This window comes from Lissotriton helveticus, chromosome 6 (assembly GCF_964261635.1).
Source record: "Lissotriton helveticus chromosome 6, aLisHel1.1, whole genome shotgun sequence".
Lineage (NCBI taxonomy): Eukaryota > Metazoa > Chordata > Amphibia > Caudata > Salamandridae > Lissotriton > Lissotriton helveticus.
The window spans coordinates 616,522,542-616,549,822 of NC_136067.1; the positions used below are offsets into that span (position 1 = coordinate 616,522,542).

General features: G+C 41.2%; 1 protein-coding gene across 8 annotated transcripts in view; it reads left to right on the top strand.

Annotated features, from left to right (window-relative positions):
• MYO6 (myosin VI) overlaps positions 1-27,281 on the top strand; it is a 909,629-nt gene that overhangs the window by 318,005 nt on the left and 564,343 nt on the right. For all 8 annotated transcript variants that reach the window (XM_078648084.1, XM_078648085.1, XM_078648086.1 and 5 more), the window contains exons 5-6: positions 15,365-15,494; positions 26,062-26,167. In XM_078648084.1, the coding sequence (XP_078504210.1) occupies positions 15,365-15,494; positions 26,062-26,167 (236 nt within the window). The remainder of the gene's footprint in view (positions 1-15,364; positions 15,495-26,061; positions 26,168-27,281) is intronic.

The window sequence follows — 27,281 nt, forward strand, 5'->3', positions numbered from 1 at the left end:
TATCTCCCATTATATAAACAGAGTGTGTTCTTGCTATAGTTGCAGCATCAAATATTGGATGGTACCAGTAAACTGAAGAAAAATAAAAAGGGGAGTGCAGGGATGGTGAGGTTGCATGGACACAATTGAAAAATCCAACATATGGCTGGCAATATATTTTTGCCCCTTGAAACTCTTTTTGAACTCAGTCTGTCCAGTAATGTGAACAAGCTTTTGCAATGCAATAGGTCTCGCATTTTCAAGAGTTAGTGCTATTGCGTTGTAAATGACGATGTCTTTTACCTACCCATTAAATGTCTGGTTTGGTTTGATTACGCATTTTTAAAAATAGCATGTAAACTTGAGCGTATTGTACGTGAAATAAAAAGACAATGGTAAATGAAGAAGTCGAAAGGTATTTAACCATTAAGCACATCTAAGATTAGAAATACAGGCCAAAGTGAATGCATAATAATTTTTTATCAGATGATTCATTCCAGTTAACTTGCGATTTCAAACCACTCTTCTTCCTGTAAGATAGCGTTTGTGACCAGGTGGCACTGCTGTCCCTGGCTTCTGCTGCTGAGTAATGGGGGTGGGGAGAGTGGGTGTCATGTGAGTCCGGGACGAAGCAGTGCTGGAAGGTATAGAGTGCAGAGCTTGCTAGGTGGGTTTGAGCCAATACCATTAGCACTAATCGCTGCTAATGAAAAGGCCAAGGGAGCACGGAGCACTTGTGCAGGGGACAGGCTTACCATGATAGCAACTAAAAAGACATGTTCTGCTGTACAAATCATGAAAAGAATGTGTGAAAAGTTGTTTATGGTGAGCCTTGCAAAATCTTTTTATTATGTTTACAAAAGTATACAATCTTCGTAGTTCAGCCGAGCTCGAATACGAAAAAAAAGAACATGCCAAGATCATCAGTTAGCTAAAGGTAATGCACAGTTTGATCCCAAGTTCCCCGCATGCCTGAAGGGGTTGACTAGGAGCAGAAAATACCATTAAACCGCTTCCGCGCTACCGCGAATTCCCACCGTGCGCTGAAATTTGAAAAATGGCTTGATTGTGACAAAGCCAGCTCGTCATGCGCGCAGCGCAGGTAACGCCCATGGCGAGCTGGCTTTGTCACCCGCGCTGAAGGGGTTAATTCAAAGATCGACTGTAACGCATTATATGTCTCATATTGCGTCTGCGCCCTATCCCGGGAGCCAACAATTAAACCTAACATAAAACATACATGAAAAAAAGGAACATTTCTGAGGTATCATGAGTGCATAGTCTTGATGTTGCTGGGGGGAGTGTGTGGTATGTGTCCCTTCGCTCCTAGTGGTGAGGGATCGACGGTCCATGGACTCCCTCATGGGGGCCCTATTTATTATGTGAGAAAAGTGGAGGGCTCTCAACCTAGGCCCGCAGGCTAACAATGGTAATCTCTCCAACAGGTAGCTCACCAGGGAACTCCAGATATAGTAAAAACTTTTACGAGAATATTCAATGACATTTGTCATCCGCTCAAGTGGTAGGGCTTCAGGTTTTTTCCAGGCAGCTGCTATGACCATGTTGGCCACCTCCAAGCACAACCCATAATGGAGTGTTCGTCTTGTTTTTGGTGTTTTAGGCTGGGGTCTCGGAATCCCAAGAATGTGTGTTCTAGAGAAGCAGGAAATGGGTATCCCAGGATTTGTTTAATTTGGAAGAGGAGTTCCTTCCAGAAGGGCAGTCCCACCAAATGTGACGGAAGTCTCCCAGTAGCCCACTACCCTGCCAGCATCTATCAGACGTGTTTGGGAAAATAGAGTGTAGCACGGCCATCATTTTAACTATCAAGCACGTCCGGTACTATGAAAGTGAAAACACAGCATGGCGTGCTGTTGAAAAGTGATAAATCAATGTTTGTAAAGTTGTTTTTGGCAAGCCGCGAATAAGAAAACAAAAGCGTGCCCGCCATTTTACATACTAAGGGTGGCGTGCACAAAAACAAGGTGTGGACACTAATATGAAAGTGAACGCATGGCTTGTCGTGCTGTCAAAAATTAAAAGAATAGTGTTACTAAATTTGATGTGGGTGAGACACGCATAAGCAAACAAAGCACGCTGCCATTATAAAGATGAAGTGCTGGTTGCATCAATGCAAAAACAACACATTAAATGGTTTGATCCAGACACTGTTACTAAGCAGTGTACTAAAGGGGAAGTCACAATGCAGTGAGACACGAGGGCGGGTTGCTGAAGCATGAGAGCATGTTGGGCCTTCTACAGCAACTATGAACAAAGCATAAATTAACTAAAACAATAGTCCTCAGTAACAGTTAACGAAACATACAGAGTAAGGACACATGTAAGATGGGCTGTCTTTATGGGAAGTTACAAGTGAAGAGAAGAAGGTACTAAAGAAGGACAAGGAGGGACTAGTAAACTAATAAACCAATGAAAATAGAATTTCAAAGGACACTGAAAGGAGCCTATAAAATGCATGGGCTGAACATGGGCAGAGCTTAATTCCCATATCCTGAATGTCTCAAAGAGACTGCTCAAGCACTGCCTAGGCGAGACCTAAAAATAACTAGCCAAAAGATAATTTGCATCAGTTGTAATAAAATCATCAAGTATTAGTATTAGTTTTCTTGTGTTTTAGAGTTCTTCATGTTTCGAATTTGGACACAAACAGTTGATTCTTTTTAAGGAGGAATATATAATAGTATTTACTTTAGTAAAATATACTTCTGCTGGACAGGTCACTTCTTCCTGGTGTAATTATTTGTAGAAGACTAACATGCAATTCTTACTTCTACAATCTATGTTTGAGGTAATGAGAGAGATTATAGAGGAAGGAAAGGAAGAGGCGCAGTGTGTTGACTGGAGTGAAATTGTGGACATATTGCTCTACATGTCTTTTTGCGGTGTCTGAGAGAAGTGTCAGGAATTCAGTTATTATGTGACGTATCTACCATGAAGTGCACATTTCTCTCATATGTTATGCTGAGGGTGCCACAGACTCACTAAGAACTGGCAGGACAGACTACCTGCTGTTTTAGTTACTGTTTTTTGGAAAATTGTGTTTGATCATTCTTAGTTTATTTGGATTTGCTTTTATACATCTCGCCTAAGACCGCACAAGTGCTATCTATTGCAAGACATGTTGTTAGCAGATAGTGCGCTTATAGCTCACCAATTTCTTACCATTCATGCCTCGAAAAATCATAAACAGGTTACTAGCCCTGGAGGTTTAGTGACTTAAGTAATCTACTCGACCTATTTGTAATGCTCTTGACCCATAAACTGGTTTCAGATGATGTGATCGTGGGCAAATCATTTAATTCATTGACCTGCCATTTTCTTCATTATCACATATGAGAACACCTTCAAATGTGCGAGCTCAGCATGTCTGTTGTACCGAAAACTCTCTTGTTTGATTTAATAGACTAAACTCTCTTGCTATATATAATACAAATATATTCACATATAACCGCTTTTTCATCAGGGTGGGTGCAGGAATGTTTCTTAAATCACGTTTGAAAACTATCACTTTTATTAAATACATAACTAATGCATGAAGTGGTAGCACACTGTTGTTTGCAATCAGCAGATTTTACATTGGAATGTCCACAAACATTGCCACTGACATGCAGCTTTACTTATAAAACTACATAGTTCACAAACCATAATGTTTGGAAATAGAGTTTCAGAAAATATGTGTCATTTGCACATCACTAAGTAAAGTGTTCTAGTTTGTTTTGCTCTGATTTAACTCTTTGTTTGCATCACACTTCTTAATTACAAAAAATGCGCTTTTGTAATTCCTGATGTATTTTAAAATATTTGTAATATTAATGTACAGGCTATTTATTCAAATGTTTTGTGTTAGAGAAATATAACTGAAATCTTCAGACAGTTCACTTGATAAAAACCTCTAACTCTAGAAAGAGAGAGGAAAATAAACCTCATTTTCCAAGCTTCAATTCGTTAAAAGACAAAGTGACATCTGACCTCTTTCCTTGAAAAGACAGCAAATGTGTCAGGATAAAAACAAGATTTAATGGCATCTTTATTGCTCATTCACTCTCTGAATGAATATAACACCTGTTCTTTTCCAGCCTAAATTTATTCAGATGGGACTAGTAGGTGCTAAAAATAGCTTGCCCTGATAAACCTGTACTCGCAATTGTGAGGGGGTGAGTACATTTCTTTTAGGCCTGCCAGTGGTTGGCTTCAATGTCACTATCATTTGTTTGTTTCTTACTTGTCAGCTTCCGTAGGCTTTCCTTTCAATTCTTGAATTTGCCCCTCCTCTGGAGGATGGAAGCCTTTCTTATGTACTTCAATTGCTTGTTATTCAGGCGCTATTTTTTTCCTTCTGTTGAAACACTTCACAACAGTGCATATCTTTCCCAGCTGTCTCCCTCCACTGTCCATGTGCTCCCCCTCCATGTTCCTCTTCACACTCCCTCAGTTGTTGTAGTTTCTTCCCCGCCCGTCCTTCCCTGCTGTTCTTGCTTCCCCACCACCCCTCCCATCTTCTGTTGTCCACTTGCTTCTGAGCCCGCTACCAACCCTCCGTTATTCATGTGTTGGTTTTCCCTCCATTGTCCGCTCTCTTTCACAGCCCCTCCCGCCCACTCTCGATTGCCAGATTGATGCCACAGCCCCTCCCACCTGCCATCTGTTAGCTTGTGCCCCATCAAGCCTGCCTCCCCTCCATTTTAAGCTTGCTTCCCCATCCCCTTCCACCTCCCCGCTTTGTCAGCTAACTGGCCATCCCATCCGGCCCTCTATTGTGAGTGTTTTTTTTAAATTGAGTTTTATAATCTCAACCGAAAGTATCAGAGCACTTTACATGAGCACCAGTTGTTTTATAGATGGACACTTTTATCTTGTTAGTCACTGGGAGATTAAAGGATTTGCCCAGAATCACAGGATGTTGAGTGACCCTGCCGAGACTCGAACCCGGTTCCCCAGCTTCGAGGTCGACCCAATGCCTCTCGTCCACTGTCCTTTGTCCATTGTCAGTTTGTTGTCCCATCTCTGGGCAACTTGCTGCCTGTGCCCTTCCCATCCACCCTTCAATGTCAGCTTGCTGCCCCAGTCCCTTCCACCCACCCTCCAGTTGCCTCCTCAGTCCCTCCTGCTCACCTTTTGTTGTCTGTTTGCGTCTTTACCTATCCTGCCCACCCCCCATTGTCTGTGTGATTCCCCTGCCCTCCCTTGTCAGTGTGCTTATGTCTCCTGCATGCCCCGTCCTCCACCCACATCCTTCTCCCCTGCCCTCCCTCTGTGGCCTTGCTCGCCAGCCATACCCCTGTTTTATATATGTTTTAATATGAAAACAATTTATTAGCACTTGTCGTGTCACAGCGCTTTAAAAGAAATATGATTTTTAGCCATGCTGCACAGCATGCCTAAAAATCATTGCTATAGACAATATCTCTCATAGGTGACACTTAATGATTTGGCCCGTTCTTGGTAGTAATTGGTACAGTCATATGAGGAACAATGTTATGTTATTTTAATTTTATTTGATATCGCGCATCAATGACCCTTGGAGGGGCATCTCGGCACTTAAGCAGATCGCAGGCTGGTTAAACAAAGAGTTAGAACAGCACTGTCTGAACATCTTTCTAAATTTGATGTGATCAGTACATGTATGGATGTAGTCAGGCAGTTCATTCTAGTACGAGAGGGTAAGATGGGGGAAAGACCTATCCCCAGCTCTTAACTTTTTTTTATTTTTATATAAATCTTTTTATTGAATAAACAAGAAAAAGAAAAACAATAACAGGTGACTTACATCGTGGAATGAAAGGATAAGCAATATACATACAGGGCATAATGGACGGAGAACTAACAAGAAAGCCTACTCATAAGCTACGTCAGGTATGCAGCCGTACTACATGCAGGATAATCAAACAAATGCCTACCACCAATCCCACCTCCCCGGGAAACAGGATAAACATTAAGTAGCAGTCCAGAGTAGGAGGGAGGGGGGAGGGCGCAGCAGTAAAAAGGTACGAGACTACGGCCGCATCCCGAATACAATAATGATGTACGCAACAATTGGCTAACTCATGGTAATAATACCTCCACCAGAACCCATCCACCCCAAAACACAAATTCACGCCTCAATAAGACCACCTATATCAGGATTCTAAAGGATTTCAAACCTAAAAACCACAAACACTAACAAGACGAACACCCCTCCCCCCACCCTCCACCCCTGCATATGGCTTGCGCCTATCCCCAACTAGCAGTGTGCCTGTCGCCCCATCTAACTAAATACTAAAAATAGTAAATGTGGAGGGGGACACCTCAGTACAGGCCCCCGGTCCCCCCTCCCCCCGCCAGAACCAAGAATCCCCCAGAATAAAACACACAACTCTATTAAGAGGCGATATTAAAACGAAACAGGGGAAACCGTAAACACCACCCGACCTCCCATAAATACAATGGTAACGAATCCCACTTCAGAAAGCCCATGGTGCCAAGCCCCAACAATCAGTCTCATCCTTGACCCTTCCGATCAGTCGTGCAAGCCCCTTCCGGACGGACTGTCGCCTCCGCAGGATAGTCAAAATGCAGAAACAGTTCAGTAAAGTTCCTACCGAGGCGAGGCAAAGTTTTAAAGTCGCTGGGAACACTGTCAGCATCAGCAATGACCCTCATCGACATGAGCTCACGACGTCGTTGTCTCTGCAATCGTAGTAAAGGTGTCGAAGAGGGGAAAATCACTGTTTTATTCTGTAGATAGTTCCCACCAAGAGTATCCGGAAGAGAAGCCCCAATTAATCCACACACAGTAGGCAATGATGGTGGGCTGGCAATACGTAGAGAGCATCGAGTACACGGTTGTCGGCCATCACACTGCCATGAAGCTCCGACACCCCTCGTGGCACAGGGCCCACTGCCGTTACAAGGACCTCCGTGGGTGGTATAGGCCGATCAGGATATTGAAACGGATCAGGGTCCGGTCCCTCATGCCCATGTCCGTGTGTGATCACAATAATTTTCTGGACAAGGGACTCCACATGGGAATGTAGTGCCCTGATAGCTTCCAGTACAGTCCGTATCGACGGTTCAAACTCAGTCCGTCCCACCAAATTTTGTTCCGAGTCAACCATGTTCGCGTCCCCCAGATGCACAAGACTTCTCTGGGGGAACCGGCAAATTTGGGACGGACTGTCACGGAGGGAGACCGAGGGCTTACTAAGGCCACAATCCAGGCTCCGATACCGCAAGCGAAGACTCCGACCCGGCAAACTCCGGCGGCGGCAAACCGGGTCTCCGGGCCGGAGACCTCCGCCCACAGCCACAGTCGTGCCTCGTCAACCCTCCATCGTTTGTAGGCCAGAGCAACAACCGCCGTCAAAATCGGGCTTAGAAAGTTTTCCAGATCCAAGGACCGGACCCTGTCCATCACCTACGGCCGATGTTATTCAACTGGAACCAGTACTCGAATCCCCGTCTCACAAGCTGGTGTAGGCCCCAAACTAAAACTCGACATAACTCCGCCCACCAAGCTGGTAAAAGTCCCGGGATCGCTCCAAATTACAGCACGGCAGTTCACACACCCGGAGGCAGGGTGCAAATTCAGGATTTGTAGCAGGATTATCCGGCGGGGGACGGAGGTCGGCGGAGCCGGGAGCCTAAGCGGCCATCTTGGTTGCTAGCGTAGCTCCTCCCCCTCTGCGCTTAACTTTTTAATGCTCTGGACAGTGAGCAAGGCTTTGGCGCTGGATCTCAAAAGCCTGATTGGACAATAGCGTTTAAGCTTCTGGTTGATGTACCGGGAGCCTTTCCCCATTAGCAACTTGTGAGTGTGGGAGAAGAATTTAAAGATTATTATTTTCCTTACAGGCAACCAGTGTAATGATCTCAGAAGTGGGTTGAGGCAGTGCCAGAGGGAAGTCTGCAAATGAGACTGACCACTGAGTTTTGCACAACGTGTAGTTTAGAGAATAGTCTCATTAGGGGAAGCAAGTAAAGCATTGCTGTAATGCGATTCTGATAATGAGCACCTGTACTAAGGCTTTCCTTGCTGTGAGAGAAAGAAAAGGGAGAGCTTTCTCAACAGGTGCATCATGTGGAAACATGTGCCAATGGTAGACAGAACCTGCTCTTTCATAGTTAAGGTTTGGTCCAGTTGCACACCAAGGGTCTTGACTACCTGTTTAGGTATTGGTGCGAAGTCAAGTTCTGCAGGCCATCAGTCATCGGACTAAAGCTGTTGGTCCTTACCGAACAGCATGATCTCTATTTGTAGACAGTTGGTGGACATCCAGGCTGCAATTGCTTTCATCCTTGTTGCACACCATTGTTTTGCTTCGACAAGGTCTTTGTCAAAGGAGATGACCGACTGCATGTTATCAGCATAGGACAGGATTTCAAATCCAAAGGATTTGACGATCTTGGCAATAGGGGCAACATATATGTTGAAAAGCATAGGGCTTGGAAGGGAGTCCTGGCTCGCTTCCTTGTCTGTGGCACTGTGAGGGATTTAAAGGAGCCTAGAGAAATGGTTTGAGTTCTGTTATGTAGAAAGTCACAGAACCATTGTAGGGCTGTCCTAAAGATTCCAGTTTCGTACAACCTTTGAAGCAGCCTGGATGAGACACAGTGTCAAACACTGCAGATAAACCCAACAGCACAAGCATAGATGGTGAATCAGCATTAAGAGCTAGTCGTATGTAATCTGTGAACGCCACTAAGACAGACAGTCTCACTGCCTCTATCTTCCCTGGAACTTTAAAGCGTTAAACATCGAAGAATAGTCACAGTACAAATCTTCTGTCTTTGCCATTTAAAAGCCTGTGTGTGCCTTCATAGAGTGACATGTCACTATGAAGCAGATAGTGCTTACCTGGAAAAGATGGTTCTCCTGCAGATCTGGATGGATCACCAAGTCATAGCAAATTCAAGGACAAACTGCTTATCATTGAAAGTACCTAAAACTGAATCCATTGCTTTAGTTGACAGCTTTAAATTAGAATACTGAAGTCAGCCTGTTTGAGTAATGCTTCAGACTTAAACATCCAATGCATTCTAATTTATTACACACCCCAGTGTAAAACGAATGAGATATTCATTGGGCTGGGCTCATGCTAAATTATATTCGTTATATCAACAACATTTCACCTAGAAGTCTAAATTTGGATTTGACTAAACTATATTCTTAAAAACGTAGGGAAATAGCTAAATAGCCTTTGCCAGAAAAAAAGATTATGTTTCGAAGCTAAATTAATAAAAGAAAGACACGTATACATCGACGTTAGCAGGTGTAGAGTATGTGTCGGAACATAATTCCGGATGTATTCCTTCTGTCAAGGCACATTAACGTGACAGTTTCTGCTGTCGCTAAAGCTGACTTTTCTCTTCATTATTTTTAAATGAAGCAAATACGTGGCTCCTTTGGCACCTCTTGGCTCAAATGACAGACTTAATCTTTTATATTGCTATCAGGTTGCCTAATTGTACTTACTTAATTCTGACCACATTTGGGAGTTAGTCTTGCCATCTGCTCTTTCAGTGACAGCTGTAACATAGCAATGAGCAAGAGGTGTGTAATATGGGAGTGGAACTCTGGGCATGCGATGATACTGTGGCAGGAAGCACATATATGACCTGTGAGGTCAGTGTGTGCACTCATCTTTATTACAGCCTCTCTATTGCGTCTTGTTTAGGTTGACAAAAGCACATTGTTTGTGGTAAAGCTTTTGTCATGAGAATGAAGCACACTTTTCTCCCAGTCAGGATGCCTTTGTTCCCAGGAAACGATTAACAATTAGCATTACCTGCAGCAGCAGGTGGCAGAAGATAAGATGTAAATGTATTGTGTTGTCAAGAAACTGACAAAGTAAGTAAGCTGATTGACACCGACCTTTTAAAAACCATAATTTGTTAAGGAATGCAGATTTTTTAAGCAATGCTAAAACATTGAAAAAATAAAAACGTGATATATATGTAATGCTTCCGAGATGATAACGAGTAAAACCTTTTCTTTACAGTGCTAAGAAACAGGAACAAGGTTAGTAAACGTAAGATAAAGCTAACGGTTTGTTAATTGTTACTTAGTGACCAGGTTTTTCATATCGGTTTTAAAGCTAACGCTGTAGCTCTAACGGCTGATGTCAGGAGGTGCCCTTGCAATGCCGATCTGGCTTCTAGAAAACCACAAGTAAACAAAGAAGCCGATAACATTGTTCCAGTGGAACGCAAGGGGCGGTAATATGCAGGGACTGGATGTAGTATGGGTGCAGGCATGCTGATCTGTGTTAGCTGCTTTAAGGCTATGTTGGCCATTTCAGCAAATGGAGGTTACATTTTTACAGCAAGGATCCAGAATAGGACAGTGTCTAATACAGTGTCACAGAGATTATGCAAGACACTTGTTCAACATAGTATCTTAAATGTTTGAAAATAAATGCAGAAGCAGAAAAGGCTTGCTCTCATTAACATCACACAGAACAGGAAATTAAGTAATTTAGGTGCAAGATTTAGTGAATTTTGTAAACCATGTTCGGTCCCCTGGTTTTGACCTCACAACATGGATCTCTCAATGTATTTGATTTCTATTAGGCTTGGACTGGGAGAGTGGGCTAAGTGTGACATATTCCCCCTGGTTTTTAAAAAAATGTATTTGCATTGCTTTTTCTTTTTGGCATATAGGTAACAGCAACGTGTACACATCAAACAGCCCATGCAAAATCTTATAATCTCACTTTACCAACTTATTCAATAGTAAGACTGATTACCTAGTGATTCATTGCGTTATTGACACGTTATTACACTTACTGTCTACTCTTTTCAAGATAGCTCCTGTCAAGACTCCTGATTAAGCAATGACTTGCTGTGTAGGATAGACCTCAAGGACATGTGTTTCCGTCTATCCATCATGCAAGAACACAGAAAGTACTTTATGTGGGGACCCAACCCTGCCGGTATCGGACACTTCCAGTAATGACAGAGTTGACTTTTACACTTTTACGAAGACCCTTTGCCAGTATCCTGGTCCTGGTGGTGGCATTTCTACAGCAGCAACTTCCACTCGTCCTTTAAAGATTATCTCATCCAAGCAGCTCAAGGGAGAGAGTAGAGACTTGACTAGCAAACTAGCAATGATCCTCATTAACTTATACAGTCTTGGGTTCTCTGTTAACTTCTCTAAATCCTCACTGTTGCCAATTTAGAAGGATTACGTTAATTTCAGAACATCTCGATTTCATCCTGATGAAAGCTTGCCCTTCTGCACAGGGGAAGCAGCCACAGCCCCACAGTGGGCACTGCGCAATGGCTGCATCTGTGTCCTCCTGCAGGTATATGCTTGTCACTATCATGCCCAGTGGCTATGTGGGCTAGCCATACACATTCTGCCGACCCTTTGCTTGCAAGGCTTTCCTATGGAGTGATGCAAGATTTGGTCAGTAAGTTGGGATAAATTCACCATCACTTCTAGCCTAGTCAGAGAAAGGACATAATTGTAAGCTAATAGTACCTTTATTGTGAGTCAGTTTCTATTGGTTTGTATGCTCTTTCATACGGATCCCTAAGCTATTGGCCAAAAACACACAATATATGACTAGTTTTTCAAATCAAGAACTGACTCGTGCTAGTAGGCATAGAAATGAGGCATGTGGCATATGTGTGTGTGCAGTAGAGGTGCACAGTATTCTGAACTAGTAGCTATAGAAGCAGATTCCACTCCACCTCAAGTTGATAACAGGGAGTCCGAGAAACTGTAAAGGAACTTTATTCATTCTGTTTTATTGTGGTACATTTGATGCAGGTTTGAGTCACTGAGGGCCTGATTTAGATCTTGTTGGACGGCGTACTCCCTCACAACGGTGATGGATATCCCATCCATCTAAATATAAATCCTTTTATGTCCTATGGGATTTTTATTATAGCGAACGGGATAGCCACCAACGTTATGATGGAATAACCCGTCCACCGAGATCTAAATCAGGCCCTTAATGAGGATCACACCGTGAGGCTGTTTCCAGCATTCTTGAAACAGTCACTTTTTGTACATGATGATTGGGGGTTATAGGGATGTTGTAGAGCCCAGCTCTCCTACATTTCCAAATTTACATTGTGGTAGTCGCTTGTTAAAACCTGAAAATCTGTACAAATTGATTCCTGAGCTGCAACATTGGAATGTGAAGTTAATTTTCCATACTGTAGGAAATTGGGTTACTGGTTGGAGATGGGGTGGGGGGGGGGGCGAACCCCTACTCAAGCTGAAACCCTAATGCTTGTCAGAATGAAATGTAAGCAAACACCAAATTAACCTGTGCTCAACCCTTTGGTAGCTTGCACAAAAGCAATTCGGTTTAACTTACAGGCAATGTGTAAAATTGTTATGCAGCTTACAAACCGTAATATAGTGAAAACACACCACCAGAAAAATCCCAATTTAAAAAAATAGTATACAATTAATGTATTATTTGACACCAAAACAACAAAAATCCAATCAGTAGAACTGTAGATATGCAATTTATAGATTTAAGTAAAAAGAGTGCTTAAAAGCACAAAGTGCCAACTGTGGTTATCTGATCGTGCAGGACTGGGACAAAGTCACAGGTTCAGGCCAACCGCGATGGAGTGCAGGCTGGATACAGAGACTGAGTTAGGCCCACTGAACAAAGTGCCTTATGTCTTTGGTGTACTTTCAGGGCAAAGCTTTGCATCATTGGTTCTGATTAAGCTGTGTGGTGAGGCTTTGCAGGGCTTTATGCTGCTCTGTGTCAGTTCCAGTGAGGTGCGCGGTGAGGCTTTGCGGGGTTTTGCATCGCTCTGCGTTGATTCCGATGAGGCTGGCAGTTTTGCTGCGGTGCTTTGCTGGGCTTTGCGTCAGTTGTAATGGGGACCACAACTGGGCTGGCAGATCACCTTCAGGCCCACTTCCAAGTGTCCAGGCACCACTTGGTGCTCTAGCATAACTCACAGTAGGCAGATTCCAGGTGTTGGGTTTACGGTGGTTGGAGCCTTTTCTGTCCCTGAGGCTCTGATCAGGAGACCAGCTGACTAGTCCTTGGAGTCACACTGGTGGTTTTGTTTTCATGATGTAGGTCCAGTCCATATCACTCTGGCAGCAGATAAGCAGTACTTCTTACAGCAGAGTACCACAGGAGTCCTTCTAAGTCTTGCATGGACCCAGCGGTGTATTGAAGAGTTGTGTCTGAGGGTCCAATCTTTATACTTGATGCCAGCTTTGAAGTAGGATGAGATTCTAGAGGTTTCCACCCCCAGAGGTGTTTAGAATTTCCTGCCTCCCTGCCCCCAGCTTGTCTGGGGACAAAAACGACTAATGTGAAACCCTTTGTGACTTTGCAGAGGCAGTCTTTGTAATGTGCAAGTGTTATAGGTGACAGCTGCTCCCCCATCAAATCCGAGATGGCCCTTCCTGCCAACACCTATTCCCGCTTCTTCTAGCTGTCTGGGAGTAATACACACAGACAACTGCCAGCTACACCTAGTCATGTGACCCAGGATACAGACAGCATATGGATGGGACAAGAAAATGCCAAATTCAAAATGTGTAATTTTCAGAATTGTGACTTAAAATCAGACTTTACAATTAAAGATTGTTTAAATTACAATTCTTTAGACACCAAACTCTGCATTCTTACCTGCTCGCAATGAGGGGTGATACACCAAAACCAGTCCCAGGATGCTTGTTTCTGGTCCAGGGAGGACCTGGCCTGTCTGTTTGGACTGGACTGTTCCCATGGGGAGCAGGGCAAGACTGATTTGCATATAGCTGTTTCCAAACTGGAATGGCGTGGCGTGCAAAAAAGTATGGATTTAATCCAAATCTGTCATTGGGAGAGAATGTTTGATCTGTTTAGCATTCCGTAATCTGTTCTTTTAGCAAGGCCACTAGTAGCATTTAATTTACAGGCCCTGGGTACACGTAGTACTACTTTAATTGGGACTTACAAGTAAATTAAATGTGCTAATTTGGTGGAAGCGAATGTTGCCATGTCCTGGGAGAGAGCACAATAACTTTAGCACTGGTCAGCAGTGTTTAATAGCTATTATTATAGTTTCTGCACACTTCCAAATAAAATTAACTAAGTGGTTCACAAGCACATTATAGTACTTTAGAGTTTATTAGCATAGGACTCTTAGTTGCATCTCAAGTAGCTATGAGCCACTGCACAGATTATAAGACACAACACTGTCAGTCACTGTTGAGGCAAGACAGAGCTAGGAATCTACTCAGAATACCAAATAGGCCACAGAAGGTGGATAATTGTACAACTGTCCATCTTCAGCGCACCCCATTTTTAACTCAATTATGATGAGAAATTTGGGAGGCTGTTCACTGTGTACAGGCCTACTGTTAGTGCTTTTGTAAGGTGTTCCCATTTTTAAGATGAATAGCTTTTTTCCCAACTCTCTCTCTTATTTTCTGCCCATCATCCGGTCGTTTTTATTGCATTTAAGAAGGAAACACCGAGATACTTTTTTTGAGGCTTTTTTGCTAATCATCATTTAATCTAATCATCTAAATGTATTGTGTAATTTCCTTACTTATCATGTATCATTCTACTATGGCATTTTGAGTTATGTTCAAGCCAAAAAGTACACCGTTTTATGTTTAAACAACTCATCTGCGTTATAAAGCTAATCTAAATATACAGTAGGTTTGGTCTTTCAAAACTTGTATCAAAATGCCTAACGAGGTCAGAACTGTTGGGTGAAGTATTGAGAAACATGTGTATTCTATTGTCAAGTCTTTTGAAACATTGATTGTTAGTGCTCCTTACTAATATGTGAATAATAGCCATTTTAACTATATTGCTTTTGTAATGGAACCAGAACAAAGCTTATTGCCATTAGTTAGGTGGTCTACCACTTATAAGTGCTCCACAAAAGTCTGAGTTATACAGGTTTTGCTTCAGGCAAGTGTGATAATCCTTAATCCACTTTACCCTAGGTCTAACCACTATTCCCACACGTCTTGAAATTGACCTCAGACTGAGTCATGTAACTGGCACATTGTGCCGAGGCATAAGGTGCATGAAAGCATGCACATAGTATACCTAATGAACTGTTATTTGAAGCATACACAACTACAATCTTTTGTGGATTCCTTATATTAAAACACATTTTACTAGATTTACTGATTTGTTTTTTTTGTCAATCCCGCACAATAGGCTAGTAATGGTAATGGATTGGTAGCAAAGGTCTTTTCCAGAAAAATATAAGTAAAGAATGTGAGACTTCTTCAGGACACGAATAAGGGTCTTCTCCTAAAAATATTTTTTAGTGGAGGATTAATTAGGGGAAATTTGGTTTTCAAACAAAGTGGAAATGTATGCTAAAGTACAATCTTGTTCCTGTATTCTTTGACTCTAAACAATAAACTATTTTTTTTCTGTTACAGACTTACGTGGCCAACATCCTGATTGCAGTCAATCCATATTTTGACGTACCTAAACTTTACACTTCAGATATTATTAAAAAGTACCAGGGTAAATCACTCGGAACCTTGGCTCCCCATGTCTATGCAATAGGTAGGCGATTTGAATTTTATCTACTTTTCAAGTGAGTGCAATTTGAACAACGGGCCCGGCCTTTGGTTCTTAAAGTACACAGGATCATTCCATAAAATACTACTTGTGTTTCTTCAATTTAATTATCCTCCAGTTATAAAAGCATAAATTTGCTATCCTTTGTAATCTCCTATTGATTTATGTAGGTGCGTTTATTTTGGTGTATGTGCTAAATATGAATGCACATTTATTGTTGTTTTTCATTGCAAAGTGATAATTGAGCCTGCAGGAATATATTATTGTTTTTTTCTGTAAGGCTTGGATTTTCTTAACTGTAATTGTTTTTAAATAATGATTAACACTTTATAGAAATTGATATCAAACCACAAAACGTAAGTGAAAGGTTAAAAGGGCTTTACTACTAATTATTTATTTTGAAAATGTTCAGCGGTCTGCAGACCATATATATACACTAGAAGAGAGTGTTATTAGCGAAAGAGGACCTTCATACCAAGGATTCGAGACTGAGGGCCATACAAGAGATGGAATCACCTTTTCTTGCTAAGGGCTATATGAAAGGCCCATCCAACCTTCTCTCAGCTTATCTGTGACTTGGAGATTGAAACAGCAGCAGCTATTTCGTTGCTTAACAGTGGTTCCGTTGTTCAGAATAAAATATGCAGGTGTGGACTATCTATGAAACTCGAATAAGACCCTGTTTTGGTGCTAAGTGTAGTTTAGTTAGCCTAGAGAAAGAATGGATTGGGGATACGGATGTAATGAAGCTAAATAGTATCATGAAAATATCATCATTTTGTTTCTATTATTCTGCCTTTTGACTAGTAATATTGCTACCACCTTTTTTTATTGTTTACAGTAGCCAATATTCATATTGGGTTCACTAGCCTAGGATTTTGATTTTAATAAATCATGGAAGTTCAGTCTAGCCTCCTAGTGTTCATATTCATGATGGAAGGGGGGAGGTTGCGTGCCATTTATTATTTTACATGCCTGATTGTTACTTAAAAACACCTCATGGAAATAATGCTCAATGGGATACAAGGTTGGTGCAGGCCGCCAGGTTCTTTTTCTCATATTGGTAGATTGACTAATTTCTTAGAACCAGAGGGTCTAGGAAACCAAATTTACCAGAGAAATGTTCCTCCTTATCGCTTGAATCAGTTCTTAATTTGTAAAAAAAAAAAAAAAAAAAGTGCCAGGGCCCTTGTCAAGAAGGCCACTGCAGCTTGCACCACCCATTGCTCCCACTAGCATTGCCAATGACAGTACTATCACTATTAGCCATCACACTCATACAAGTGTGACAATTCAGACTTTAAAAATACATTAAAATTACTTATACATACCACCCAAGCTATTCTTATAGCTTTGGGTGGCAGGTATTAGGGATTGATAATGTGTGTTTAATTGATACACAACAGCTGTTGTGTTCTTCAAAAAAATAAGACTGACAGCACCACCATGTGGCAGGCTGTCATGAGAGCCGCTGTTGACAATAAAGTGCCTGTGCCGAGCACCGGAAAACACAGACTCATATTAATCACTGGCTTGAACTGATACATACACTTCATTAAGGGTTGTCTGTAGCTTCTTTTTCGGCATCCAGCAAGTAGAAGCTTCATACTTTAGGTTCTTTTGTTTTCTACCATAAGGTTCATAGGCAAATGATGCTTGATGTTAGCAACAGCTGCAGAGCGAAACAGCATAATCTTTCTGTTTCAAAACACACTTAATATTACCCATAAAAAGGTAGCAAAAGGAATGCAACATATCCGATCAAGGGGTTCATATATTCAAAAACTTCTGAAAGAAGAAAAAACAAAGAAATATTCAAGAGAGAGAAGTGTTTTGTTATACAAAAGTATATATAGAAACAAAACTTGTGAAGTGATTATATGCATTGATAATAAAAATGATCATGTATTCCTAATCAGTTTGAGGATCATGTCCTATCCAAGTAATCATTTGTAACAATGTCTGTTGAAGATTCATATGTCTAGTTTGTCCATAGTTTTCTACAATTTCTTATGATGATATAAACAATGAATACCAATTCTAAAAACTGGAGCTTTGTTTAGTTTCAACCATCTAGTGTATTGCCCTGAATTTCTCCCTTTAACATCACACGCACAGAATTGCTTCTCAAAATGTAAAACTATAATTTGCACCATAAAATAAATCCTTCTAATTGGCAGCCATACTTTCCATGTAGTCTCTACGCCCACTGCTTTTTCACAACATTTTCAGGTTGAGCCCAACATCTCATGCAAAGACCATAAGATACTGGACTCCTACTGAGGATGAGCGTGAAGGGTATTCCTGTCAAAATGCTCATAAAAAGTGGTATGTGTGGGGAACTACATGGAAAGCTTGTCTGCAAATTAGAAAGATTTATGGCAGATCCATAGAGATTATAGTTTTAGATCTTTGAGAAGTGATTCTGTGTGGGCGGTGGAAGGGACAACTCATGAAAACACACGGATGGTCGAAGCTAGATGAAATGCCAGTTTTGAGGTTTCATATTATGTGAAAGAGCCATGTGGAGGTGGCACATGTCGGCTCAGCATAACTAAAAATTTGAGCTTGAAACAGAATTAAGAGGTTGGACACAAATACAAATAAACATGATTTTTTATGTCATCATTATATGAAACTGGTACAAATGATGGACTATCGAGACGTGAATCTTAAACAGAGATTGTTACAGATAATTACATTGACCGGATATGATACTTAGATTGCTCAGGAATATTAGATTTTTTTTATCATTGTTAACAAGATTTTTTCATGTCTATATATCTATTTTTGTAAAATACAGTATGAAGTTTTCTAACGTACGTTTTTCTCTTGATCATATCTGTGCTTTTTCTTCTTTCTGTGGTTCTCCAACATATGGTCTCTTTGATGGGATAAGTTGCTCACCTTTTACTAACATTTTGAGTATGTTGGCAATAAACCCCACTTTAAACCAACAGCTAAACCTATCTCTACAGTCAGCCACTGTCCCTAGCTGCTGGAAATAGGCTAAATCAATTCCATTATTGAAAAAGCCATCAGCTAACAAATCTAATTTGTCCAGTTTTAGACATATATCTTTGCTGCCAGTTTTCACCAAGATACTGAAAAAATGTATAACCGGCAAGTTTCTGACTTTTTATAGAGAAAAACTTGCTCCATCCCTCCCAGTCAGGTTTTCACCCTGGTTTCAGCACCGAGACCATGCTGCTGAAGGTCGCTGACACTATTAAGCTGGAGGTGGATCAGGGGAGTCAGGTATTCCTGATTCTCTTTGATCTATCCTCAGCTTTTGACACTGTTTCACAGTTTATTATTACAGCGCCTAGGCGACATAGGTGTGACTGGCCTGTGTTGACCTGACGGCGTTCCTTTCTTACAGGCAGGCACGAATCTGTATGGTTGGCTCCATTCACCTCTGAACCAAAGCCACTGGGTTTTGGGGTACCACAAAGGTCATCATTGAATCCTAAACTCTTTAATGTTTATGTGGCTCCTTTGGCGACACTTGTTGAGTCCCATGGCATACAAATCATTTCATACGCCAGTGATACACAATTACTCCTCACGCTAGATATAAAAGCTCCTAATGCACTGAACAATTTCAAGACCTATATTTTGGCAATGTTCTTCTGGATGCGCACCATCAACCTGCAATGCAGTGCCTATAAGACCAAAATATTGCTTTTCGAGATCCCACCCACCAACCGGGACAATAACATTTGGCCCAATGGGGTACTGCCTCCACTGGCCCCTGCTGTGGTGGCCCGCAATTGGGGTGTGAAGTTCGATAGCTCTACCACCTTTGCTTCCCAAGTGGCGAGTGTCATATGCTCCTGCTTCGGACTACTAAAATGCCTAAAAATGTTCCTCTACCTCCTTCCTACCGTGCAGCAGAAAACAGTGATCCAGGCACTGTACACCTCAAGGCTGGATTATGCCAGTTCCCTTTACTTGGGCCTACCGGCCTATTTCCTGAGAAGGCTACAGATGGTGCAAAATGCCACAGCGCAAATTCTGCTGAGACTGCCTAGAAGGACTCGCATCCAGCCTCACTTGAAAGAACTTCACTGGCTTCCCATCAAGGAGCGCGTGAGGTTTAAAGGACTTATCATGACACACAAAGCCTTCTACCACTCCAGTCCCCAATACCTGTCAAAAAGGACCATCCCCTATCATCCACCTAGATCACTCAATTCCTCCTGTTGTCTTTTGGTGGTGATTCCCAAATTTAGAAGGAAATGGAGGGTTGGTAGCTCTTATTCTTACCAGGCTGCCGAATACTGGAATGCCCTTTCACAGCAACTGCGTGACATTGAGGACATTTCTGTTTACAGGAGATTGCTCAAAACCTGGCTTTTCCAGCTCTGCAGTCTAAACTCCATGACACAATTCATCAGTAGCTACTATAGTGCCAGAACACTCCACTGAGTAGACCTAAATAGGTAGGTAGATAGATAGACAGATATGTTGTAGGTCAAAGAAAGGTTACTGATGTTTGAGGATTAAAGCTGGGTGCAGGGTTGCGTGACCAGTCTAATCTTAAACTATTTAATATTATTGATATTGCTGTTCTAACAAGTGGCAAATCCCTGAATATTGACGAACCAGAACAAAAACATTAGGCAGCCATCTTCAAGAAGATACTCTATAGTTCATACCAAAGGAGGCAGGACAAACACATTGACATGTCCAAGACAAGTGCAGGCCAAATGACACAAGGAGTCAAGGGACGGTAAAATATAGAGAAGAGTTGCATCCCACAGAAATCAAACATTGAACAACAAATCAGCATAGTTATGGACACTCAAAGAAGAAAAGCAAAGAAAGATGCTCTGAGGCCTAGGAGACAAATTACATATGATAAAATAGCATTAGAATAACTGAAGACTCCAATACTACAATCATACTTAATAAGATGGAGTTGCAAGACTCAAGTTCTACAATTTAGAAAATATCAATAAATAAAAGAAAGGAAAGTATAGCGAAAAATACAAAGAATATTCTTGAAATACTAGGCTGGCAATGCCCTGTGTCTGGGTGGACAGTAAAACAAAACTGATATTTATCATATCAAGAACGGTTTCATCAATACAAACAGACTGTTAGGCATCTATGAAGAAGAAGAAATTGAAGGCAAAACGATAATGGTACTGTCTCCGAACAACGGAGCAATACGTCTTCAGGAAAATTTAAATTAACTTGGCAAGTTTAGTCATGAAGTCTGAAAACACAACAGAATATGGAAGAGATCAAAGTCGACTTGAATTAAATATATTAAAATAGCTAAGAATACCAGTTTCCAGAGAAAAAAGTGGTAGAGAAGAATGGCCTTGGTCACAGTTCCCACACTCCGCAAATAAGTCTTGAAAACCCCCTCGGAATACTAGAAAAGAAATTTCCAAATTTCTTGGAATCTCCAATAAACACATAACACCTCATAAAAAAATGGGAATGAGCAAAAGCATAAGCCATCAACCTAACAACACAAATGGAGAATCTCAGCCAAGAGATCACAATCCTACATACAGACTTTAGGAGGAGAAAAATGACACCTTAAAGAAAACATAGGAGAGAAAAACATGAAGCTGCCAAATACTAGAGGCAAAATGTATACCCTGCACACCTGAAGAAAACTATGAGATTCAAGAAGGCTTCTTTGCACAAAACACAGAAACCATCAAACTGACTAGATAAGCATACTGGAGAAATTCAAAGCATCAACACATGTGCGGTTGAGTCCTTCTGCCTAGGAGCAGCATTGAGCTCCCCCTCATCCAAGCTAGGTATAACCTATAGAGCATTTTCCACATCATTGACACAGTTTTGAGAATGTTCTTCAAAACAAAGATTTTGCATGAAACTCTTGTAACCTAATGCTGAACAATCTAAACTGATGCTTAGAAGCTAGCTGTAAAACAAAACATACCTCAACAATCGTTTATCAATGAGATGCCAGTCAGCCAAAGAAAAGAGTAGTGAGATCAGGTATTCCTGTACATACAACAACCTGAGACAAGATCAATACCAAGCTACCTGCTGAACAAATATAACTGACAAGAAGAACATGAAAGAACTAGAACAGAGCCTGAGCCGTGCCACCACAAGGAGCCCTCAGACAGAAAATAAGAACATCCCTAACCACTCAGCATCAAAAGATAGCAAACATACATGCAGATTTGAAGAAGAAAATAAACACAGAGGCAATGAGATTAAAGAACACCCACAAGGAACTTAAACCTTACGACCAGCACTACCAACGTGCCACAGGTGCCACAGGTGGAAAAGCCATTCTAAATCAAACCATAGACAAGAAATATTGGAAAGAAGTGGCACAAAATAGCAATAGCATCGAAAAGGAAAGAATACAGAATATCTCGATTTTAGAGCAGCAAAGTGACAGATTTAACACTGAATTCAAGCGATAGGACCACTGATCACTTAGATGATTTAAATAAATGGGAAACCCCTTCATGAGCCATTACACTGAAATGTTTCAGGCCTGCTCCATATTGTAAAATTGTGTTTCATTAATGTCGTTTACTATCAATTACTGATACATAAGCCCTTGGAATTGGAATTGCTCATTTTGGAGTGAAGATAATAAAAATTGACAACGTCTACATCATTGTTCTCCACTAAACATCATAAGAAAGCAAAATAGCCACACCTTTGGGTTGAAATTTTGAATACCAATGGTTGGAAGTCCCTAGTCTAAAAATCTGTTAACAAAATGTGGGCGGCATTCATGGAACTTATGGCTTAAGATATCAAGAGCATTACCCCCAAAACAGGCACACATCTATCTGCAATATATGTATCACTGGCCAAATCTTCCTATGATGAAAACTCTTTCACCCCAAAGAACAAATAGGGCCTCTTTATCTAAACTGTGGAGAACCTTCTGATATGTGTTGACTTAAATGTAAGATGAGTCACAGAAATGCAATGAGGTAGATAAGCACATACTGAAGAGAATTACTTCAACTCATACACCAGTAACCAATAAAACCCAAAAAGTCCAGGCAGTAATGCAACTGCCATAGGAAAAATGTATACAAGGCCTTGGAACTTAATATTTTAAATGTCATAGTCCGACTAAGCACTTATATTGCGCGCAGCTACTCCAAGGAGTGTCCCGGTGCAGTATCAGCTTGACGGTTAGGAAGGAAGCATGCACATTTTATGGAAAAAAACTGGTTTTCCGCTTCTTATTGAATAACCATGGATCGTTTACAGTGCGTAATTTCAGGGGGAGCTGGTTATAAGCTACAACCCATCAGGGTAGGTGATCTGCCACCAGCTCTCTGTCTGCGAATCCTGGGAATGTATACGAGGAATTTATTCGAAGTTTGCAGCTACCTCGACGGGCTGTAGAAGCTGAATCTGGAACTCAGGTAGGTAGGACCTTTTGCCAAAAAGGGTGGCATGCACCAGCACCAAAGACTTAAACTTCACTCTTTCCCTAATAGGAAGCCAATGGAGAAACCGAAGATACTACTGCCTAGTGCTTGCCCTCCTAGCGAGGTTGAGCAGAAGCCAAAACTCACTTGGGCAATTTACATGTGTCACCAAATCAGGCAAATGCTATGCTATCATCAACATCCTCTCATTGTACTACTACTACTGTAGCCAGCCACAATCAAGCGAAGACATCCTATACTTAAAGATAATGGACCCAGTGCATAAACCGGAGAACCTTCTACACTGGTGTGAATGGGAGCACCACTGCAGTGAAAAATGGGAACAAGTTCTCAATAGCGCTATGATTGAAAGGGAACTGAAACACTTAATGCTGATATTGTATAGTTTAAATATGAAAGAGTGCCCACAGGCCAGCATGGATGTCATCAGCATCCTAAAAAAGGTAAAGTAAATAAAACCCCTGGTTGAAAGACGCACTAATAGGCATTAAATAAGGAAAGAGACTAAGTGTGACAAATGGGCCCAGATATGTGCCCTTTGCTCTCTGTAGAACAGGGCTAGACTGTACCTCACTGATGAGGCTAAATTAGGACACAACTGGCTTATGTTTCTGTTAAGAGGCAACATGGCTTTGCAAGTCGACACAAGGCAGGTATGCATATATGGCTTGTCTCTCTATCTGAAGTAGCATATTAGGTGAAAAATGGTGGTGTGGAATGTTACTTTTCCAAAATATTAATTAGTCTAATTTCCTTTCTTGCCCAGCATTGAGGGCATTAGAGATCTACATGTTTACCACAGCATAACTGGTATATTGTACCAGATGGTACAAGGCCCTTCACAAGACCAAGCTTTGACTTTTGCAGAGTTTAGAACACAGCTGAGTGGCTGGTTGTGCGTCTGTATACATTTCATAGTTGTTCTATTTACTTTCTTTCTCCAAACCATCATGCTCAATTTAAACATTTTTTCTGGTCCATACAGTACTATGCTGTGTAGGAAATCTGCCTCTCCCATGTTGCCAGCCTGTATTTTTTTCCTTTTGCTGGACGCTATATTTTTGCTGGTTTTAGAACTCTGTGCACTCATCCCTGTAGAGTGTCTGTGCTCCCCAATACATCCCTAGTATATGGTACAAGGTACACACACAGGGACTGAAAGTTAAATGCCACTAGAAGACTATAGTACATTTTGTGCCATCCGCTACAATGGTAGTTGCAAAAATGGCTTCATGCCTTCTCTGTGTAGATATAAAAAAAGGTGCGAAGTGCCTCCCGGGAGCAAACAATCGGCTGTCCTAAATGAGCAAAGATGACTCCTCTGAACCTGACAGAATGGGGCTGTGAGCATCCTTTTTTGACATTATTAAATCCTCCTTGAATGTCAAATCAGGATTGACAGGTCTACTGGGCTTTACATAGAACACCAAGGGCACGCTTGAAAGGGACGGAAATAGAATGCTGAACCACTTGTTGTGTATTCACAGTCTGGTTGCTGGAAATCTGTATTTTTGTTCTGCCAGACTTTTGGCACTGGGTTTAGTGTGGGTACAGGCATAAATGCAGCACCTCTAATCCCCCACCTCAGAACAACTTCTTGGACCTTCCGAAGATCAGAAGAGCACTACCTGACCTGAGGAAGATCAGAAGAGGACTGAATCTGCTGTCTGTGACCAGCAAAGTGCCCTGAAAGACTATTCCTACAATAAATAATCTGTCACTCGTCTGTATAACTTTAAAGAGCTTCGTGCCTTCCTTGTAGTCTCTGCCCTATGTTCAGTTCAAAGAGTTGACTGTAATGGTGCTGCATTTGGTCTAGTGACTTTGTTGCTTGCCTTAAAACCCATAATTTGGGTTCTAATCCCAATATCAGGGCCTGACCATTTATCAGTGTGTTAAACAGCACGTATGTATTATGCAATTGTTTCATGAAGTGAGGGGGCACAGACAAGAGTAAGGGTCGGCAGTGAAATGCTTTATTTAGCATGCTAATTAGGCCTGGGCGGTAAATTCTGTTCCGTATGCAGAATTTGTGGAATTTTGGTAATTTCGCGTTCCGCGGAGAACGAGAAATTGCACAAAATTCTGCATTCCGCAACTTTGTGAAATTTTCTGCTTGTTCGCGTTCTCAAATGCGTGTTCGCAAGATATTTCCCCCAAGCATGCAAGCAGCGATTGCGAACAGTAAAAAAGCATCGCGAACAAGCAATTCCGCGTATTCGTGGAATTTCTGCGTGTTTGCAGAGATTTTTTTACCGTTTCGCGGAGATTTGCGTAACGCGATTACACGAATTCCGCCCACCCCTAATGCTAATACTGCTGGAACAACACTTTGGACATATCCTTTATGTCCAATGCTATTGAAAATATATTAAAATTGACCAAAATCCAAACATAGAATTTTTTGTGGGTGGCAAGCCTTCAATAGAGTAACCAACAAGAGGTACGATGAGATTAACCCCGTAGTCTTTATGTCCAACCGTATTGTAGAATGGCCTATGAGTATAGTCAATTTGGAATCCCATACCACAAAACAACAAATTTACAAACGTATCGTCAGTATATATAATTTACTTTCCAGATTTGAATATTCTTAATTCTAAACAGTTTGAAATATGCAACAATTAGTAAGCAAAAGATAATAATAAAATTAAAGATGTTTTAAGAAATCATATGTGATAAAATGTTTTTATGGAATAATAATGAATGAACAAATCATCTCTTTTTTGTTATAATAAAATCCGTATATACAAATTATAAAAACCTCTTTAATTTTATTATTATCTTTTCACCTGTTTGTCAGTGGTTTCAGAACAGAATGGAGGCACAAGCAAAATATGTTTGTATGCACATTTTCATTGAGAAACCAACACATCCTTTTTGGCTGCAAATATTAAAATCAAACACTCATGTTGTCATAATTTAAAAGGCAGTGCCTTTTTGAATGTTTTGTTATATAACTACTGTTGGCACTCTGGTTGAGTGAGCATGAAGTCTGAAGGACCGTTTTGTTACTCAACAGGTTTTTAGGGCCTGTGTATTTGTTCCTTTCTTGAGCACATTTTTACACATAATATTAACAGTCTCTGGGGTGCCCAGAAGTTCACTGTTTATCTTTTATCTTTCAGCTGATAAGGCCTTTCGTGACATGAAGGTGCTGAAGATGAGTCAGTCCATCATTGTGTCTGGAGAATCAGGGGCCGGCAAGACAGAAAACACCAAATTTGTTCTCAGGTTTGTGATATGAAGAGACTCCTGTAGGCAACATTTCTTGCTTGGCTTCTTCTGTCACCTATAATCCTGTGCCAGCAAACCCATCATTCTTTCAGTCTTTTTCTGTACGCCATGATTCCTACCTAACAACTAGATGGCAACTGGTTAGCTCTTTCTTCAGTAGTGTTGAGGTCAGCCAAACACAAACGTTCTCTGCCTTCAAGCACGCTTATTATATGTTTCCAAGCATATCTTATTTTCTTTGCCTCTTAACAGAACCTCAGCATTTTTTCCAACCCAATTCTCGCAGATAGCCTAATCGGTATGATCTTTCACTACTGACAAGGCTATTAACTTAGCACTCTTTAACAGACAGATTATCATGATCTGCTTCAGACATCAGGTTAGGTCAAGTCAGTACATTTTGAGATTACCAATAAATAAGGCCACTTTTAAGTTCCATCGAGAAAAGTTTTTATAATGTTTATTAATTGGTATTGAGTTAATCTGAAATCGTTGTCAGTAATGTTCTCAATGGCAACCCACGCTCAGGCACAGACGACGTGTGCTTTAATTTTTAGGTTGAAGCCTACCAGATAGCAGAGCTGTCTGGTTTGCTAATTGGGTTGAAGCCGACCAGACAATATAACTGTCTGTTTTGCTAAAGACATAGAGAGGGGCCTTTTAGAAAGCTGACCTAGGAATGCATTCCGCCTGTTGCTTACCATTGGCTTTGTGGTTTATAAATCAAATTTTCTGGCTTTCTATTTGCTAGCTTTATTTGCTTTAGGCTGTCCAGCTTGAGTTCATCCCTCCCGTTGCCCAAACCTTTTTTATTGTATTCTTCCAGAAACTTGTTTTCTGTGAACAGGCCTTTAAATCTTGTTTTTATCTTTGTCACATTTGCTGTGCATTCCAAGGCAGAGGTCAAATGCTAGGCTTGCCCTTCCAGTGTTGGTTTTTATTTGTATTGTATTTCAAATTTATAAAGCACGCTGTAACCCTACGGGCATCCTGGTGCTGCGGTACAAATACTCCCATCACCACACTTCTGGGCTCACTGGTTGCTATTCTGGGCCTGTACTCTAGGGAAAAGCCAAGTTTTAACTTTGCCCCTGAACTTCATCAGATCCTG